Genomic DNA, 17,902 nt, shown 5'->3' with positions numbered 1-17,902 from the left:
AAAAAACAACAAAATTTATATGGATATTCAAGCATTTTACCTACCGATACAAGTAAGAATTTTCTCTAACTGGAATACCTTTAGAATTCCAGGCAGGATAGCTATTTCTGAAAAGTCTTCAGTGCCTATAAACTTGTAAATCCGTAACTCAGCTTCAATCCCAATGCCTATTTCAAATAAAATTCATTTCATTTCACCAAGAAGGGTGCTTCTAAAATGGATTTGATTGTTTTCAGTTGCCTGAACTAACTCTTACAAGCTCTGCTTCAGCCCGGAAGGATCTGATGGGGCATGCCCAGTGGAATCGGTCGTTTTCTTGGAGCTAATATTACCTACAGTGGTGATCTGCAAATTCTGGATGATTAACTCTTCCTTTGTGAAAATGCTATTTGGTTTGCTTTGCAATTATTTGATTCTGGTTTAATCATTGGCGTGAATCTCTTTCTCCCTGAAGGGTACAAGCTCTTGCACTGTAAACACTGCCTTTTCACATTTTTTCCTTGAGTATAATGTCTGCCCTTAAACAGGTGCTGATGACATATTTATAAATGTGTGTGTGTGTGTGTGTGCACTTCTGCTTTGGAAAATAATGTACTAAGAAGATGTAGAAGAAAACAAAAAACAAAAAACAAACAAAAAAACCCAAAGAAGTGGAGGTGATAACCGCATGGGGATGGAACCTGAGTAAAGAGAGAAGTGAGACTGGAATAGATATTTAATGTGGAAGTCCACCTGGCCTTTTGTTCTCCAAAGAGGGGGCAGGGGGAGGTTCTCAGAAATTGCTGAGAAAGTCAATTATCATATGGTTTCATTTATTTGTGGAACATAAGGAATAGCATGGAGGACATTAGGAGAAGGAAGGGAAAAATGGGGGGGGAGGAATTGGAGGGAGAGGAACCATGAGAGACTCTGGACTCTGAGAAACAAACTGAGGGTTCTAGAGGGGAGAGGTGTGGGAGGATGGGTTGGCCTGGTGATGGGTATTAAAGAGGGCACGTTCTGCATGGAGCACTGGGTGTTATGCACAAACTATGAATCATGGAACACTACATCAAAAACTAATGATGTAATGTATGGTAACTAACACAATTAAAATAAAATAAAATAAAATAAAATAGCTGCCATTATGATTCTGTTTAATATTTTCAAAGATGCTCTGAGGGAGCAAGACTAGCAAGTGTCTGAGTGTGAGCGAGCGAGGGCATGGCCTGGGCGCTGAAATCCCAGGAAGGTAAACCACATTGGTGTGAGAAGACAGTTTCCTCCAGGCAGCAGGGAAAAGGGCCCCCCGGACAGTCTTCTCTAAATGCATGTCCACGCTCACATGCAAACCACACCAGCAGCCCCAGAAACCAGTGAGCCCTGAGCAGGTGTTGCCTGTAGGGGGTGGGAGGGGCGTGTCACAAGAGGCTTCCCCCCCGCCCCGCCCCCAGTGGCCTTGGCCCTCCTGCAGGGGAAGCCCCAATCCTGTGCCCAAATTCCAGGCCTTGTGTGAAGAAATGGGACTTGAGTTGACACAGGACACTTTGCAGGCCCCAAATACTGCCTCCAATCTCCCCTTGGCATTTCTGTGAGGTGAGCAGCCCCAGTCTCCAAGGTCAGAACCGGACTCCGGTTTCCACAGCTTTTCTCCCCACCCCTCCCCGGCAGGGACAGATTTGCTGGCCCTCCCCACACCACCCCTTTCTCCTGCACATGCTCATCCCACCTCCTTACCCCTCGTCCACAAACATGCTCTTAATTTTGGTGAAAAACTCCACCCGCATGTCCTTAAAGGAATTTAAAATATATGTATATTTCTCTCCTTACACTTTTTCATTAAAAACCTAAAAGTTGTCCTCTTAAGTTTAAATAATTGATAGTTATATGACAAACAAGTTATGGTAACCATTTATGCCTGATGTAAAAAAATCACTTTTCCTCAGATCCAAGACAATAAAAAAAAAAACAGTGATTTGAAACTTCCAAATATTCATTTTTACAAAATACAAGGCTACCCCCAAATTTATTTTATTCCGTGTTCCCTTGAACTGTTCCATTCCACAATCCCTACAGAAACATAGTCTAATGTGATTTTAGGTTTGAAAGTCCTTTATAACTAGTCCTGGGACATTTACCAGCTGCAAAATTTTGTTGTCATTTTCTTTATAATATATAATTGATTAAATTAAAGCTATGATAATTTTTATAATATTTTAAAGGAAGAAAGTGGGATTTCATTTACAATACACTGTGCTAGCCATTTTGATATACATTCATGATACATTAGTGACATAGAGATAAGCCTTATTTATGCATTACTGATTTTTAGAAAGTGACAAGTTTGAGTGTCAATTTTATTGCTATATTCTTACTTTGAACAAGTGTTTTGTTATAGATATTTCATTCACGGAAGGTAAAGGAAATAGTTTGTTAGAGCGATCTCTAACAAACTCCTCTCTTCACACACCTCTCTGGCTATAAAACCAAATATCACCATTGTCAGAAACTGTTTGAGAGAGAACTCCTTAAATTTCATTGAAAACAAAGAGCTGGAAGCCACTAGATTCGCACAAAGAAAACCACTCGTTTCTGCAGACTCGCACCAACGTTCTGTATTTTTACCTCCATTTGGTGCTCTGACAGTTTTCGGTCTGTTTCTTTATTCCTCTTTTTTGTTGTCGTTTGGATTGCTGGTTTCTTCCTGCTTTTTAGGTATTCAGGTAAATTTGTATGGAAAGATCCAAACAGAAATTCATATTCATATTCCATAGTTAGGCAGATTTTTACATAGTAAACACACCCTCGTGTGATCAGCATGAAGAATCGGAACATTAGCTGCACCCCAGAAGCCCACCCTGGGCCCCCACCAGCACCACCTGCACACACGCTTCAAGGACAGAGGGGATGTCAACCGCATCTAAGGATGTAAACCCGCCTTCTAACGCTACACAACCTTTGCGTATGTCCTTGGATGAGTGCAGTTACGCGTATCTGTGGGCGTTTTTCTCAGAGCGGACATGTTGGCTCATAAATGGTATTTCCAGCATTCACACCTGCTACCAAGTCTTCTCCTGAAAGAATGTATCAACTCCCATGTTCACCGGCTCCAATTTTTCTCGTTCTTGTCAATGCCTGATGCCCAGTCTTTTTTATTCTATAAACTTGTCAGTTCCGACATGGAAGGCTAGTGGTAGCTACTAGATATTCTGCATTCTTCTTCCTGGAGTTCTCTAAACTGTCTGTGTTTGATACACATCCTTCAAATATCTTTGCACTTTTTGGGTTTGCCTTGACCAGGCTCTTAAACAGGTGCTTTGAGAGATGGGATATTAAAATTTAATGGAGTCCCATGTATCTTCTTTTCCCTTTGGTACTGGAGATTTAAAGGGTGTTCTTTTGAAGTCTTTCCCTAACCCAAGCTCATGCGGGGGGATGACAGATTCCATGAGGCTGTATTTTCACAGAAGCTTTAGGTCTGACCTTTCTCACTCAGGTCTGTAATCATCTTGCATCAATTTTGTACATGCGGAGGTGTAGAGCTCAAGATTCATCTTTTCCGTATGTGTTTCCAGGGAACCACTCGCTCCAAAGACCACCTTTTCCCACATTGTGTCTTTGTCAGAATTCAACCCAATGTATCCTGGACTCTGCGTTCTCTGCCCCTGGTCTGCTTGTACTCCCCCGTCCCAGTACCTCACTGGTTTAATTCCAGTGCCTGCGTAATGAAACCAGGTATCAGGGGCTCTAAGAAGTACATGGTTTGTGAGGCTGCAGGCAGGCATCTCTTTTGTGAAGAAATTTTGGAAGGAACAAGGAGAGAGAAATACCCTGTGTTAGGGAACCACTCAGACAAGGTGACCTGAAAGAAAAGTTCATTTGGATATTTAGGATTTGGACACTGATCTTCTTAAAACGTTCCTCTCTGACAGACCTTGGGAATAGTTTGCATTCCTTAGGACTGTAGTTCCCTGGTTTGAAGTCACTGTAAAAGAACAACTGTAGGGTCCAGCCTCCCTTACCTGCCGAGACACACCGGGTGTGACCTCCCCAACAACTCCCTACAGGGCGCACAACCACCAGTCCATGCTTCACACCTGCAGGACTCCATGGCTGAAATCCACTCTTCCTCCAACATGACACAGGCTCATTCTTCAGGCAAATATTCATCCAAACTGGTTCCAGTTGGGATTAATGAGAACCACAGAATCTGGTGAAGAGCTTTGTCTGGAAGAATACTTTGGGGGAAAGCCCTGAGTGGGTCGATGGGACGGCGACTTCTGCTCTGTGTGTGGGAACAGTGCACACAGGGGGGCTGGGCTGACGAGAGCGCAGTCCAGGATCCCCCTGGAAGGAGGGCCTTGGACCCCAGAAAAGTGGTGGCAGGGAGATGAGGTGGAAGGCATGCCGAGAGCGTAGACATGGTTGTCGTTGGAGGACGAGACTTCGTATGGCTTCTCCTCCTTCTGTCACTCTTTCTGTGGGTCCCAGGCTGCCCACATGTGAGCCATGCCAGAGGAAAGCCCATCAGCTGCTCAGAGGATTTAGGACTATGAGCCTGATGACCATAAGAGAACATTGTACTTAAAGAAAAATAAATACATTTTAAAGGAAAATAGGCTGGAAAAAAAAAAAGAAAATTGAGAGAACTCTTTTTTAGGGGACAAAACTCAAAACAGTTAAACTAAGAGCCATGAAAGAAGATGCTGTGTTGTGGCACAAAAATGCATGTGACACACAGACATAAACTATGCGTGCAGACAATATTTACCATATAAATATGACACATGCTAAACGATCACATAAGTCAATGCATAATTGTTTAACAAGGGGTTACTTAAAAAAACAGCCTGTTTTTGTGATATTCTTAATTTTTTATTTCTTCCCACGACATCAATACTTTGAGGGGAGAAAAGAATGGTCAACAATAATATAAGATAGAGGAGGAATGCAAATGCACGCCACGTTCGGGCAGGTGCGGCAACCGATGCGTGTACCACTGGGTATTTTGCCCCATGGGGATGTTCTCATTTGGGGACATCATACAGAGAGGAAGAATGGGGTAAGGTACGACTGAGCATCTGCAGGATGGCGGGTTAAAGGAAGCTGGAGCTAAGAGCTTGAGCAAGGAGCAGGAGAGGAGGACCCCCGGGAGGGAGGAAGGGAGGAGCGCGCTGAGGTCCCCAGGGGGCAATTTCTGCGGTTTCCCACTTTGGCCCAGGGGCCCCGCCTGTCAAAGCCAGCTGGGAGGGAACTTGCGTGTCTCGGCTAAGACTTACAAAGACAATGTGGAATTATAGTCAGAAGCCAACGTAAAGCAGTGTGAATGCACTGTGCTGAGAGTTTTAAAGAAAACACTTCATTCTTCCTTAAGAAACTATCTTGGACTGGGATTCCCTGCGGTTTGGCCCATGTACCTGCCCGTCCTCCCCAGTTACCTGCAGCCACAGAGGGCTGATAATGACTTGCACTCGTGTCATGTTTCCCAAAAAGTCCCTTTCACATTGTATATGGAATTGTACATATAATTTTACACTAAGTTGATCCTCACAACAGCACTGTGACAGGGAAAACTGGTGTTTTCATTGTTAGTTCTGTTTTATGGATAAGCAAGTCAGCTCAGGCTCACCCAAGCCAGACTTCACCCAGGCCCCATGTTTTATTTCTCGGATGCTGTCATTTCCTCCACCACTAGAAACAATGCAAGAAAGTTGTGTTTATTCGACACGTCACTAAAACAAGTGACACTGGACACGGTTTTCAGAATTAACTCAGTGAAGACTGCAGACACACTAGCCTATGAATGTTGTATAAATAATGACATAATTTTCAAAAAAAATGTTTTAAAATGTTAGTTCATCTGGAAAAAATAACAAGAGAAAGCATTCCGTTTACATAAATGCTATAAATCAGTTTTTATGACAATTATAAGTGAATAAGTTGCCAGGTCTACCTTAGGGAAATCAAATACTTTCAATAAATATAGGTTGAAAAAATTAAATTAAAAAAATGTAGGTGTAGCTGGCTTGGTAGGCAGTACACAATCGGCCAGTTTACCTTATATTCTTTCCTTAAAATAAGAGGAAATACAGGGGTGCCTGGGCAGCTCAGTGAGTTAAGCATCTGCCTTCAGTTCAGGTCATGATCTCAGGGTCCTGGGGATCCAGTCCCCCATAGGGTTCCCTGCTCAACAGGGAGTCTGCTTCTCCCTCTCCCACTCCCCTTGCTTGTGCTCGCTCTCTCTCAAATAAATAAATAAAATCTAAAAGAAATAGGAAATACAGATTCTCTTCTATCATCTTAAAGAAAACAACTCTCATGGGGCCATTTTCTTAGATTTCAACAAATTCAAGAGAACATGTGCCCCTGACCATTCCCCAGTATTTGACATAGTTCATAGCATTAAGTGTTGACGTGCTTGACAAAGTAAAAAAATCCCAAAATGATACTTCTCAAATCAGCTCAGTTGAAAGTACAGATAATACAAAGCTGTGCACACACACATACAAAGAAACACACTTTATCTTGTGAACATTTCAGTGACAACACAAAATACTCTGCATTTACTTGAGAAATCCTAGCTTTTAATTTTACCATGAGTGATCCTGATTTATTATAGACTCATTCAGCCTGTGGCAAAGTAGGAAGACTAACAGTTGTTTTGTTTAAGATATTCAGACAATGATAGCATTCCACTATAAATAAAAGCCCTTCAGCCTTCCCACCCCCATAAAGTACAGACCCGTATCATAAATCTTCTGGGATATTCCAATCAGCCCCTACATGCAGGGATGCAATGGTCACTTCTCATTTAACAACAGATTTTCCCCCCATCATACTCAATGCGGGTAAGTGCTTCTTATTACCAAGTTTAGTTCAAGCACATTTAATTAGATTTATAAAATTACAATTAGATACCATTGGAGTAAAATGATTTAATCAACCTCGTAAATGTGCTTCCTACTCACAACTTAAGCAAGCTTTCAGCAAGTCATTAATGATCTGTACTCACTGGACAGGGGAGGGAGAAGCTGGTTTCTGCTCTGGAGCATTAGAAGCCGAAGAACACGCCTGCTCTGGCTTAGGTAAATAATGAATATAAGGTCTTTAGGGGGAAGCACCACACAGAGGCAACAGAAATGCATTCCACATCCTCCAATTTCAACATTGCTCCGTGAGGAATCCCCTCAACAAAGACTGGATTGAGAGTATGGGATTCTTAAGGAAATAACTTGGTTTTGGATTTTTGTTTTAACCTCAGATTTCAACCAAATGCTTAGTGTGTGAATTATTTAGAATAAGAGTAACAAGGGGCGCCTGGGTGGCTCAGTCAGTGAAGCGTCTGCCTTCGGCCCAGGTCATGATCCCAGGGTCCTGGGATTGAGCCCCACGTCAGGCTCCCTGCTCAGCGGGGAGCCTGCTTCTCCCTCTCCCTCTGCCCCTCCACCTGCTTGTGCTCACACTCTCAATAAATAAATAAATCTTTAAAAAATAGAAGAGTATCGAATTAATAAAGAATGAAATCATAGAGTTTTAAAAGCAAACTTCTAGCAGGTAATTTATGGGTCACCTGAGAGTGCTCAGCTTTTCACCCTCAGACAAAAAATATCCAAACACTTCAAAGCTCCTACTCGCCCCATCCCCAAGATTCCTGATTGAATCTAAACCCTCTGAACATTCTCACATTCTGGTCCTGCAAGCGCCGGATTTCTTCTCATTCTGGGGCATACTGTCTTTTTCAATTATGAACTTTATACAAAAGCCTCTTGAGATCAGACATTTTTCTGCTCCAGTCTTCTTATGATTTTGCTGCTTTGTTAGTCTTAATAAATATATCTTAGTAGAGTTGGACCCTAGAGCATTTACATAACTAACTGTAGTCAAAAAACTAATATTTCAACTCTATCCGTAGCTTAAAGGTAAACACCTTCCATGAAATCTGATCTCAATAAGAAAACGAGACCAGTATTGAATTAACCTCATCTGTGTAGTGATACTGGCAAATATTGTTCAGAATTTTTTTTGTAATTCTATAATCTAAGTTCCCTAATAGAGCCATTTTTTTCAATTACCTAAATGGCTTATTTTTTAATTATACCTAAATGAGTCTAAACGGACCTCCAGGCAGGATGAAAATGGTGCTGCTAATCTAAGTGTAGATTAATAGTACAAAATCTTGGTGTTTCACAATTTCTGTCACTGTCCTTCCAAGAAAGGAATCCACAGCATTGACGTCACTGACGGCTCTCTTTTAGAAAGTTGGCTTTTCACTTGCTTCTAAACATCCCTCAAAGTTTCTCATTGTGGTGATGTGTCTTGTTTTTATTTGTTCGGTTTATAAGCCCCGCTTTCTAAGGTCATGGTTCCAGTATGCGCCGATAGCCGACACTGAGCCAGCTACTAGTCAGTTCCTATAATTAGGAACATCTTTAGAGTTTTTGTGGAAAGAAAATTGTTTGCTTAAAAATATTTTATGCATTTGCTTAAATATCCTTTCCCATTTCCCCTAGTGAGAATTGCCTCCTTGCATCGTTTTAAATAAGAGTTTAACAATGTCTCCTGGGTAATTTGTAGGTTATGATGAACATGACCTTAAATCCTAAAATTATTGTGTATATAGCATAGTTAGTGCCATGAGAGCAGGGCTGTGGGCTCTATTATGGAGAAAAACCGTACAAACTAGGGATTGGTGTCTAAACCAGTGGTCATTCAGCTGATGTAAGCCTAATAGGAAATGCTGTATGAATCGATGGAGACACCTGCTTTATTGGTCAGATCCTCAATCTTTTATACTTTGGAAACAGACCAACAGAGACCTCAAGGGAGAAGATAAAAGAAGAGTGGGCAGCCATGCATGCTTCCAGAAAGTTGGTGGTGCGTTACTGTAGAAAGGATAAGGGAGGGGCATCTGGGTGGCTCAGCCATTAAGCATCTGCCTTCAGCTCAGGTCGTGATCCCAGCATCCTGGGATCGAGCCCCACATCGGGCTCCCTGCTCAGTAAGAAGCCTGCTTCTCCCTCTCCCACTCCCCCTGCTTGTGTTCCTTCTCTCGCTGTGTCTCTCTCTGTCAAATAAATAAATAAAATCTTAAAATAAAAGAAAGAAAGGATGAGGGAGGAGCCAGGGAAGCTGGTGCATGGAAGGCACAGGCCTAGATTCAGTGTGAGTGAAGAGTCAGCTGCATCCTCTGACTCTGATTGGCACTATGATGACGTCAGTACGGAATAAATAAGTTGTACCTACGTACATTCCTTATGCCAAGACTCCACATATAAAGGATCACATGGTGCATCATGACCATGGTTGAGAAGGGCTAAACTGGAAAACTTGAAACCTGAAAACTTCCTTTTAGCGATGCTTAAATGGTTTCTAAACTCTTGTAATTCAATGCATAATATCATACAAGGCATCTGGTTATGTTCTTCTTCAAAAAGCTTCAGTATGGGTGACAGATGTATAGAAACAATCTTTCTGGATGGTACATGACTGTAACATTTCAAGTAACCAGCATTACATCGTTCTGTGGGGAGATTTATTTCAAGAACTCATAGAGATAGAAAGGTGTGTTAAGCTTCCTATCTTCCCATAACTTTAGATTTAGAATCATCATATGAAAGTTAAAATGTCAATAGACTTATTTTAGTAAAATTAATAAACTTCATCATTCAGTGGAAAGGAACAGAATAATTGTTATGCACAGAATATGCAGAATGATCTTTAAAGGGTTGTGTTTAATATATTAATTCCTCAAAACCATATATATAAAACCATGCACAATTTCAATTTTTCAGGATCATTTTGCATTTGAATAAGTGCATGCTCTCTCTGTGCCTGAACCAGATGTAGAAGTATTTTGGAGACGGACACGAGGAGCAGAGCCCTGGTCAGCTGACAGGAGACTGCCTGGCCGAGCACACATCTCGGGCTACTTGTCTGGGAAAAGGCTCACCTATCCAGCCTAAAAGGGTGAAAACCTCTCATGTTCATGAGTCACTCTGGTTACATGGCAGCAACTTAAAAAACAATTGTAAAAAAAAAAAAAAATAGTTTCCTCACATCTTCTCTGACAGGGGCCAGGATATTCATTCTACAAGTACTTAAAAAGATAGAGCCATGAGTCAAATGGACAAATGCACCTGCTCCTTCAGAGTTTATGTTTCTTCGAGATGAACAATAGTAACTAACACAGTCCAATTCTCGGGACCATAAATGGCCTCCATGAAACAAGACCCAGATTTACCACTGAGCACTTAAGTGCAAACTTTTCTTTCTCATGTTTATCAAGGAGACAAGGGGAACCTGTTCACAACTCCAGTTAAAACACAAAAAGCTGGACTAAGCCATGTTCAATCTTTGCAAATGAAATAAAAGAAGCAGAAAAATCATAGAGTAAAACATAGCTCATCCTAAAGAGAAGGACTGAATCTAATCTGAAATTGTATCTAAACTCCTACAGAGTATCAAGATCCCAAAATGACGTTCTCAATAACAATATCAAGTTTGCACAACCCTACTGTACCGTCTGAAAACATTTCATCCCAGCAGAATGTGCAGTAGTTGAGGTTGGGCACTACCAGATGGTCACTGGAAGGAGGCTTCCGCAGGCTGGCCACGGCGCCTCCTAGCCTTGCACAGAGCTGCACAAACCCATCCTGCAAAGCGATGCGCCCTGACATCAAGGAGCAGAAACCAGCCAAGCTTCTAGTGGATGTTTCACAACTTCGTGTAGGCTCACCTAACTCATCAGAACCCCACCGACTCTGTTCCCTGGGTCTGCAGCAGAGCCAGGACGAACTGGGGCGGGCTGGACGTGGAGCAACGCAGCACCAAGAGACTGTGGTCTCCGGCTCATGTTGCCAGCTGAGGCTCTGAACTGACCTTCTGGTCCGAGCTATTTTTCCAAACTTGTAACAAACACACTTACTTGGAAGATCCCTAGGGATAGATTCATGTCTCCTATCTCATATTGTAGACCTTTCCTTTTCTTTTCCTTTTAGCTTTAATGTGTAATATTTTTAATACATATGCACATGATGATTATGTTTTTAGATCAAGTGGAGATGGGACCTTTCTTCATGGGCTTTGCTAACATCTTAACTGAAGTCCCTTGTAGATGCACAGCGTAGGCAGGATGGGCCCCTCAGGGCAGCTACATATGCAGAGCCTGGCGGCCAAGCATGGAAGGGCCAGCGCCAGACAGACGGCCTCAGTCCCAACTCTGCTGTGGTCCAATCGTGCAACCTTAGGGGGTTTCCACTTCTCTGGGTCTCCAGGACCCCTCTGTATGATGGGGATAATAACAGTGTTTTGAAGATCTGGTAAAGGACTCAAAGACCAGAAGCACTGTCAAATGCTTATGACAGTGCCTGGCACGTAGTGGAAACTCAATGATGCCAGACGGAGAACTGATTTCATGACACAGGGCTTCAGGGACATGATTTAGGATAAGACGATGTTTGTCAAGGTGCAAAATGTGAAGTATAACATGTATTCTACTCTGAAAATGGGGGTAATCCATGAAGACAGCAACATAAGCAATTTTTAGGCCATTTTCTAAGGGACTAAGTGGATAAATATATATCCCCCCAAACATTTCATAAACGATATTCTTTTATATTTACAAAAACACATATGTGCACTACACATATATAAATATATAAATATATACACATATATGCATATATTTATATGTGTGTAATATGGATAAATAAATATATACACATGTTTATACATGTATGCACACATGCATGTGTATGTATATGTATAAATGTATTCTATACAGATGAATACATACACCTACGTATGTGCTGATGCGTACATAGCTAGCTAGCCAAGTACCTAGATAATATATGTATATATAATCTTAGTTTTCCTATGTTTGGGCTATTTACAGGTCATATAAAGCTATTTGGTATGGCTTTAATTTGTGCTCCCTTTCCCGAAATATACAGACATTGCATTTGATCAGGTAGCATGCTCATGATGCCTGGCACATAGTAGGTCTCCAGTAAATTGTCCATGACAAACTCGCTTCACTGACTAACACCTGTGATTGAAAAAGAAAACCTATATATCAGGACTAGGACTTTGAATTCGTTTTTCATTAGAGGGCAATTTTAATGGTTTTGCTTTCTCCTAAACGCAAAGTACATTATGCATATCTATTCATCATTTGGTCAAACTGTTAAACCCATACTTTAATACCAACAGCCTCCCTCGTTCTATTATGCCATCGGCATGAATCTTATCTTCAATGATCCAAATCCAGTCTCAGTAAATAATTAAAATGAAAAGAAATGAGCCTCAGGCACCTGCCTTACAGATCTCTGGGATGGGTGGTGAGCAAACTGAAACAGTTATTTATTACAGCCTTCCCTTCAGTAAACCTAAGGGCCACACAAACAGATTTTATTTACCATTTACATTTACTACGTATCAAAGCGGAAGTGTTTCTTTTCTCCTAAGAGTCAGGGTACTGATCTACATACTATTGCAGTCAGCAAAGAAACAAAATCGTGTCATGCCAACAAAGTACACAGAGGAACTGGCCTAGGGAAATACGCATTTCAGAGTTCCATAGTAACCAAATTTTCTGAGTCCCAGATAAAATTTTATGCTTACTCTGTGCAATTTCTTTAATTTAAATTAAGTGAAAAAACACCACCCTACCAAGATTAAATAGGTTTTCCAGTCTTTGAATACCAAAGAACTTAAATAAAATGTCCATTTCTCCCTTTGATAAAATCTAACGGACAATAGGGACACAAGAAATACTTGGAAGTTTCAAATGATACTTAGAAAACTTTGGGTTGATTTTCCATTTTGTTACAAAAACTCTATGTATTGTCTGTGTTACTGAATAGCAGTCACTATCAATAAAAGCTTTAAACTGCAAATTGGCTTTTTCCTATTTCACAACCATTTAAATGAACATACTCTAACTCCTTTATCCTGGGATCCTCATTTGTATGTAAGAAATGATTTCGTGATTTATTTTTTAATTGTAACTTTAAAGCAATGGTCCATGTAGAATATGTATTTTGAAGCAGAAAAATTCAAAAGCATGCATAAATTAGCACAAAATAGTACTCTTAATTGATGTAACATTTGTCTTCGCCTTGCCAAAGGCCTCCCATTCCTGATTTCTCCAGAAAATTTTAGACATAAATGTATGTCAGCCTTGAAATCATTTGGTTCTACCACGTACCCTCAAACAAAAGGTGGCTCCCTCACCGTCAGCTAGTTAATGCTTTCCAGAATGAATCACATGCTAGGCTATATAGTGGCACCTCTCTTCCTGTCTCTGGGCTCAGTTTTATAACACATGAGACTCACAAGCCATGAGATTCATTAGGGACAGAAGGACATGGAAGTTGGGAGAAGGGGCTGTCTCCCTAGGTTTCCTGGAACCAACTCCCCATTGGCTGCTTACTGTGTCTGACACCAGACAACTTTCCCAACCAATCCCTCTGCGGTTCTCATCTGTCCAGCGGGACAATAACTGCATACCTCATAAGAGTTAAATGGGGTAATTTTTGTAAAGTTTTTGGAACCCCGCTTGGAAGATAGTAGGGTGTCCAGGACTGGTCTTAAAAGAGCTATTAAAGCGCCTGGTGGCTCAGTCGGTTGAGCCTCCAACTCTTGATTTTGCGGGGCTTGATCTCAGGATCGTCTCCCTTGTCTCTGCCCCTTCCCTGCACAGAGCCTTGAATTCACATTGCACTACAGTGGAGCACCTCCCCAGGCAGGTCCTGGGAGCAACACACAATCGCTATGCTTTCAAAATGCCTAAAGCATCCCTACCCCATCAGCGCCACCATATAGCTTTCTCTGGGGCAGCAGGAGACCTCCAACAGAGCAGTTTCGGTACACTGAAATACTTCCCTCAGTGTTTTGTTTTTTTTCCATAATTGAAGCATTTTTATTTTATGTACAATGTGTTGGCATTAAAGTAGGTATCTTGGGTATCCACAGTTAAGGTAGGTTATTCTGGATGACCAGTTCAAGGAAGTTCACTTAACCCAACTTAATGAAGCCTATGTCCTTCGCGTACTGACGGAAACACTGGCGGCACATATTGAGGCCGTATTTCCGGATCAGACCGTGCCGGTTTGAGCAGACGTGGCAAGAACGAGAACCCTGGCCAAATTTCCTCGGATGGCTCCAGTACAGCTGCTGGTGACCCATCTTGCTCTCTCGGATGCAACGAGGCAAAAGGCCCCTCAGTGTTTTTATAATGACCAACCACACTTACTTGGTTGCAAGTTGCGGATTTGGGCTACCTCAGTTATTTGCTTTTTATTAAATCAGTAAGATAAGGAAAGCAATATTTTCTCCATAGGATTGTTATAATAATTGAATGATGTAGCACAGACACGTTTGATGTGGTCCAACGTCTATAGTGACCATTCAAGAAATTGGTCCAATTATTACCACTATTTCCCAGGACCATGCACTCATCCCAGCAGACAGCCATCTCCTCTGTAAAGGCTGATCCCAGGCTGAGCATCTGCATGTGGCTCTATCAACATCTAATCTCTTCCTGCTATGACTGCATCAGTCATTTATCTCAGGTCCTGTGCACTTGTGGAGACTCCAAAGGGCAAAGGCTTATCTTATCAACCTTTTTATGCCAGTAGTCGAAACCAGAGGTCTTCACAGAGCACACGTCACCGAACGCTGGGTGGATGAGCTCGGGTGTGTACAGCACCTCCCCATACGAGTCATTTCTTTGGCTCTCTGTGCCCCCTGGAGTATCTCACACACTTTCTCCATGGGATCCAAAGCATTTTGTCCACTTCTCTCTTTTTGAAATTCTTGGCTTTTTTCTTTCTCTACCCCCAACTAAGGACTTAGAAAGCTACATTGGGCCCTTTGCCTCCTAATTCTGACATAGCTCGTTCTTTATGTTGGGGTTTTATGATGGTGACCCATTTACTGCCAAATAGAAACCACTTCCATTGGCATTCTGGAGACCAAGCTGTAAAGCAGGGTTAAAAATCTGGGTTGCATAATTGCTTAACCCAATGAGGTATGGCCTGAAGACTTAAATATGGCTCATACATAAAAAATAGTTTACGCTTATACTCAAGGCATTCTGTCCAGCACGTGTTCAGGATGAAATAATTCAACATTACAGTGACACACGGTTCTTGCTCACTGCATCAATCTGTGAAGTAACAGGCACATATGTGAGCAGCCTTTCATTAATCCAAAGATAATGCTATATTAGTTAAAATAAAATGCCAAAAAAATACCACTAAGACTATATGTCTGTGATCCCCAATAAGCTGGATTATCTTTAGAAAAAGTGATGTCTTTAAAGCTTTCCCTATAGCTTTAAAAATCATGGAAGTATCTGTGTCCATTGGGGCATTTTTAGTAAAATCAATTATGTCCCTAGAAATATTTACAACCAAAAACAAGATTGATTTTTAGGAAAATGGAAAATATTCTCTCAATTAATTTTCCAAATTGTTGCATTCATATTAAATACATTTTGAAAAAAAAAGTGTCATTTTATATTCTGTTTTAACCAAATAAAAACAAAAGTGAGAAGTCACTGTGGTATTGGCAAAAAAAAAAAAAAAAAGACACATAGATTGATGGAGCAGAATATTAAACCCAGAAATAAACCCCCCAAACACATAGTACACTGACCTTTGGCAAAGGAGCAAAAAGCAATACAAGTGGAGCAAAGATAGACTTTCAACAAATAGCGCTGGAACAACCAGACATCCTCATGCCAAGATGAAGATAGGCACATACCTTACACCTGTCACAAACATTACTTTGAAATGGATCAAAGACCCAAATGTGAAGTATAAAACTCCTAGAAGGTAACATAGGAGAAAATCTAGGTGACCCTTTATTGGGGGGATAACTTTTTAAGGACAACACTAAAGGCATGTTCCATGAAAGAACGGATTGATAAGTTGTACTCCAGTAAAACTGAAAACTCCTGCTCTGAGAAAGACACCATCAAGAGAATGAGAAGACAAGCCAGAGACTGGGGGGAAATACTTGGAAAAAGCATCTCTGATAAAGGACTGGCAGCCAAAATATTCAAAGAACTCTTAAAACTCAATAATAAAGTGAACATCTTGATTAAAAGTGGGCAAAAGCCCTACAAATCAACCTCACCAAAGAAGGCAGACCAATGACAAATAAGCACATGAAAATACGTTCCACAGCATATGTCATCAGGGAAATGCAAGTTAAAACAACAAGGAGATACCCCTACACAGGTATTAGAATGGCTAAAATCCAGAACACTGACAACAGCAAATGCTGACGAGGATATGGAGCAACAGGAACTCTCACTCATTGCTGGGGTGGGGGGGAATGCAAAATGGCGCAGCTACTCTGGAAAACTAAACATACTCTTACCATGTGATCCAACAATCATACTTCTTGGTATTTATTCAAAGGAGATGAAAATGTATGCCCACATAAAACCTGCACCTGTATGCTTATAGCAGCTTTATTGATAAGAGCCAACACTTGTAAGTAACCAAGTTGTCCTTCAGTAGGGGAATGGATAAACTGTGGTCCATCCAGACAATGAAATATTATGCAGCACCAAAAAGAAATGATCTATCAAGACATGAAAAGACATACAGGAACCCTAAATGCATGTCACTAAGTGGAAAAAAAAAATTCTGAAAAGGCTACAGAGCCTACGATTCCAAATATATGACATTCTGGAAAAGGCAAAACTATGGAGACAGAAAAAAAGATCAATGGTTACCAGGTGTTGAGGCGTGGGGGGGGGTGTGGATAACAGGCAAAGCACGGAGATGTTTAGGGCAGTGAAAAATTATGTATGATACCATAATGGTGGATATACGTATTTATTCATTTGTCCAAACCCATAGAATGTATGATGCCAAGGGTGAACCTTTATGTGAGCTATGAACTTTGAGTGATAATGATGTATCAAACTAGGTTCATCACCTGTAACAAATGAACTTCTCCATTTGTTCGTAGGGAATGTTGATAATGGTGGGGGAGGGAGTATATGGGATCTCTGTACTTCCTGCTCATTTTTTCTATAAGCCTAAAGTTGTTATAAAAGACAAAGTCTATTTAAAAAAAAATGATGTAAGAATAAAAATTACATTTACATCATTTACACAGTTACCTTGTCATGTATCGTATCTTTCTTGGACACTATACACATTTTAAATGGCTTTGCCTTTAAAAAAACTAGCACATACTTGACATTTTAAGCATAGCACCCAGAGAACTTAAAACAAAACAAAAAAACACCGATGCCTGTTTTCCACCCAAAACTAGTTAACCCAGGATCTCTGAGAGTCAGACCTGGACATATAGTAATTTTTAAAGCTCCCTACATGGATTTATGTGTAACCAGGGTGCCGGACAACTGGCATAATGAAAAGGGCACAGGATTTAGAACTAGAGAGAATGGAATCCAACCCGAACTCTGCAGATAAGTGCTTTCACTTCATTGGGAAGGTCGTGTGTGTTCTCCCTTTTCAGAGCTGTCAGGAGATTTAGAGATAAGCTATTTGAAACATATAGTACATAGTAGACACATTACATTGACAAGGATTACTCAGGACAACCTCTTAGGGGGTGTGCAAAGTGAGCGGTGTCTTAAGTGCCTAGGACATGCTTCTCACTATACGGAGCCCGAAATATACAGTGTTATTGCCATCCATAGGGTTAGGCTCGAATTATCTAGGATTGAACTTAAAAACCTACTGATGCATCTTATTATCCTAGCTCCCTTTACTATTTCTTAATTATAATAAAATAGTACTTTATTAAATAAAAAGTGAGAAATATTACTATTGTCTCAATAATGCCTCACTGCCTCTCAGGAAAAGCAATAATTTTCTGCAAAAATAAATAAATAAATAAATAAATAAATAAATAAATAAATAAATAAATAAAT

The 17,902-nt window shown here is 40.8% G+C and overlaps 2 protein-coding genes across 2 annotated transcripts in view; both read right to left on the bottom strand.

The window, feature by feature from the left end:
* CSMD1 (CUB and Sushi multiple domains 1) overlaps positions 1 to 17,902 on the bottom strand; it is a 519,075-nt gene that overhangs the window by 84,456 nt on the left and 416,717 nt on the right. The window contains exon 38 of the mRNA XM_035003847.1: positions 45 to 167. Coding sequence (XP_034859738.1) covers positions 45 to 167 — 123 coding nt within the window. The remainder of the gene's footprint in view (positions 1 to 44; positions 168 to 17,902) is intronic.
* On the bottom strand, positions 13,971 to 14,182 carry LOC118010114 (40S ribosomal protein S29-like). The gene has a single exon (XM_035004317.1). The coding sequence runs from the start codon at positions 14,164 to 14,166 to the stop codon at positions 13,996 to 13,998; it is 171 nt and encodes a 56-aa protein (XP_034860208.1). The 5' UTR covers positions 14,167 to 14,182; the 3' UTR covers positions 13,971 to 13,995.

Source organism: Mirounga leonina, unplaced genomic scaffold (genome assembly GCF_011800145.1).
Source record: "Mirounga leonina isolate KUSES-001 unplaced genomic scaffold, KU_Mleo_1.0 Mir_128, whole genome shotgun sequence".
In the NCBI taxonomy this organism is placed as follows: Eukaryota; Metazoa; Chordata; class Mammalia; order Carnivora; family Phocidae; genus Mirounga; species Mirounga leonina.
The sequence above is the reverse complement of the archived record's forward strand: the minus strand, read 5'-3'. Positions and strand labels throughout refer to the sequence as shown.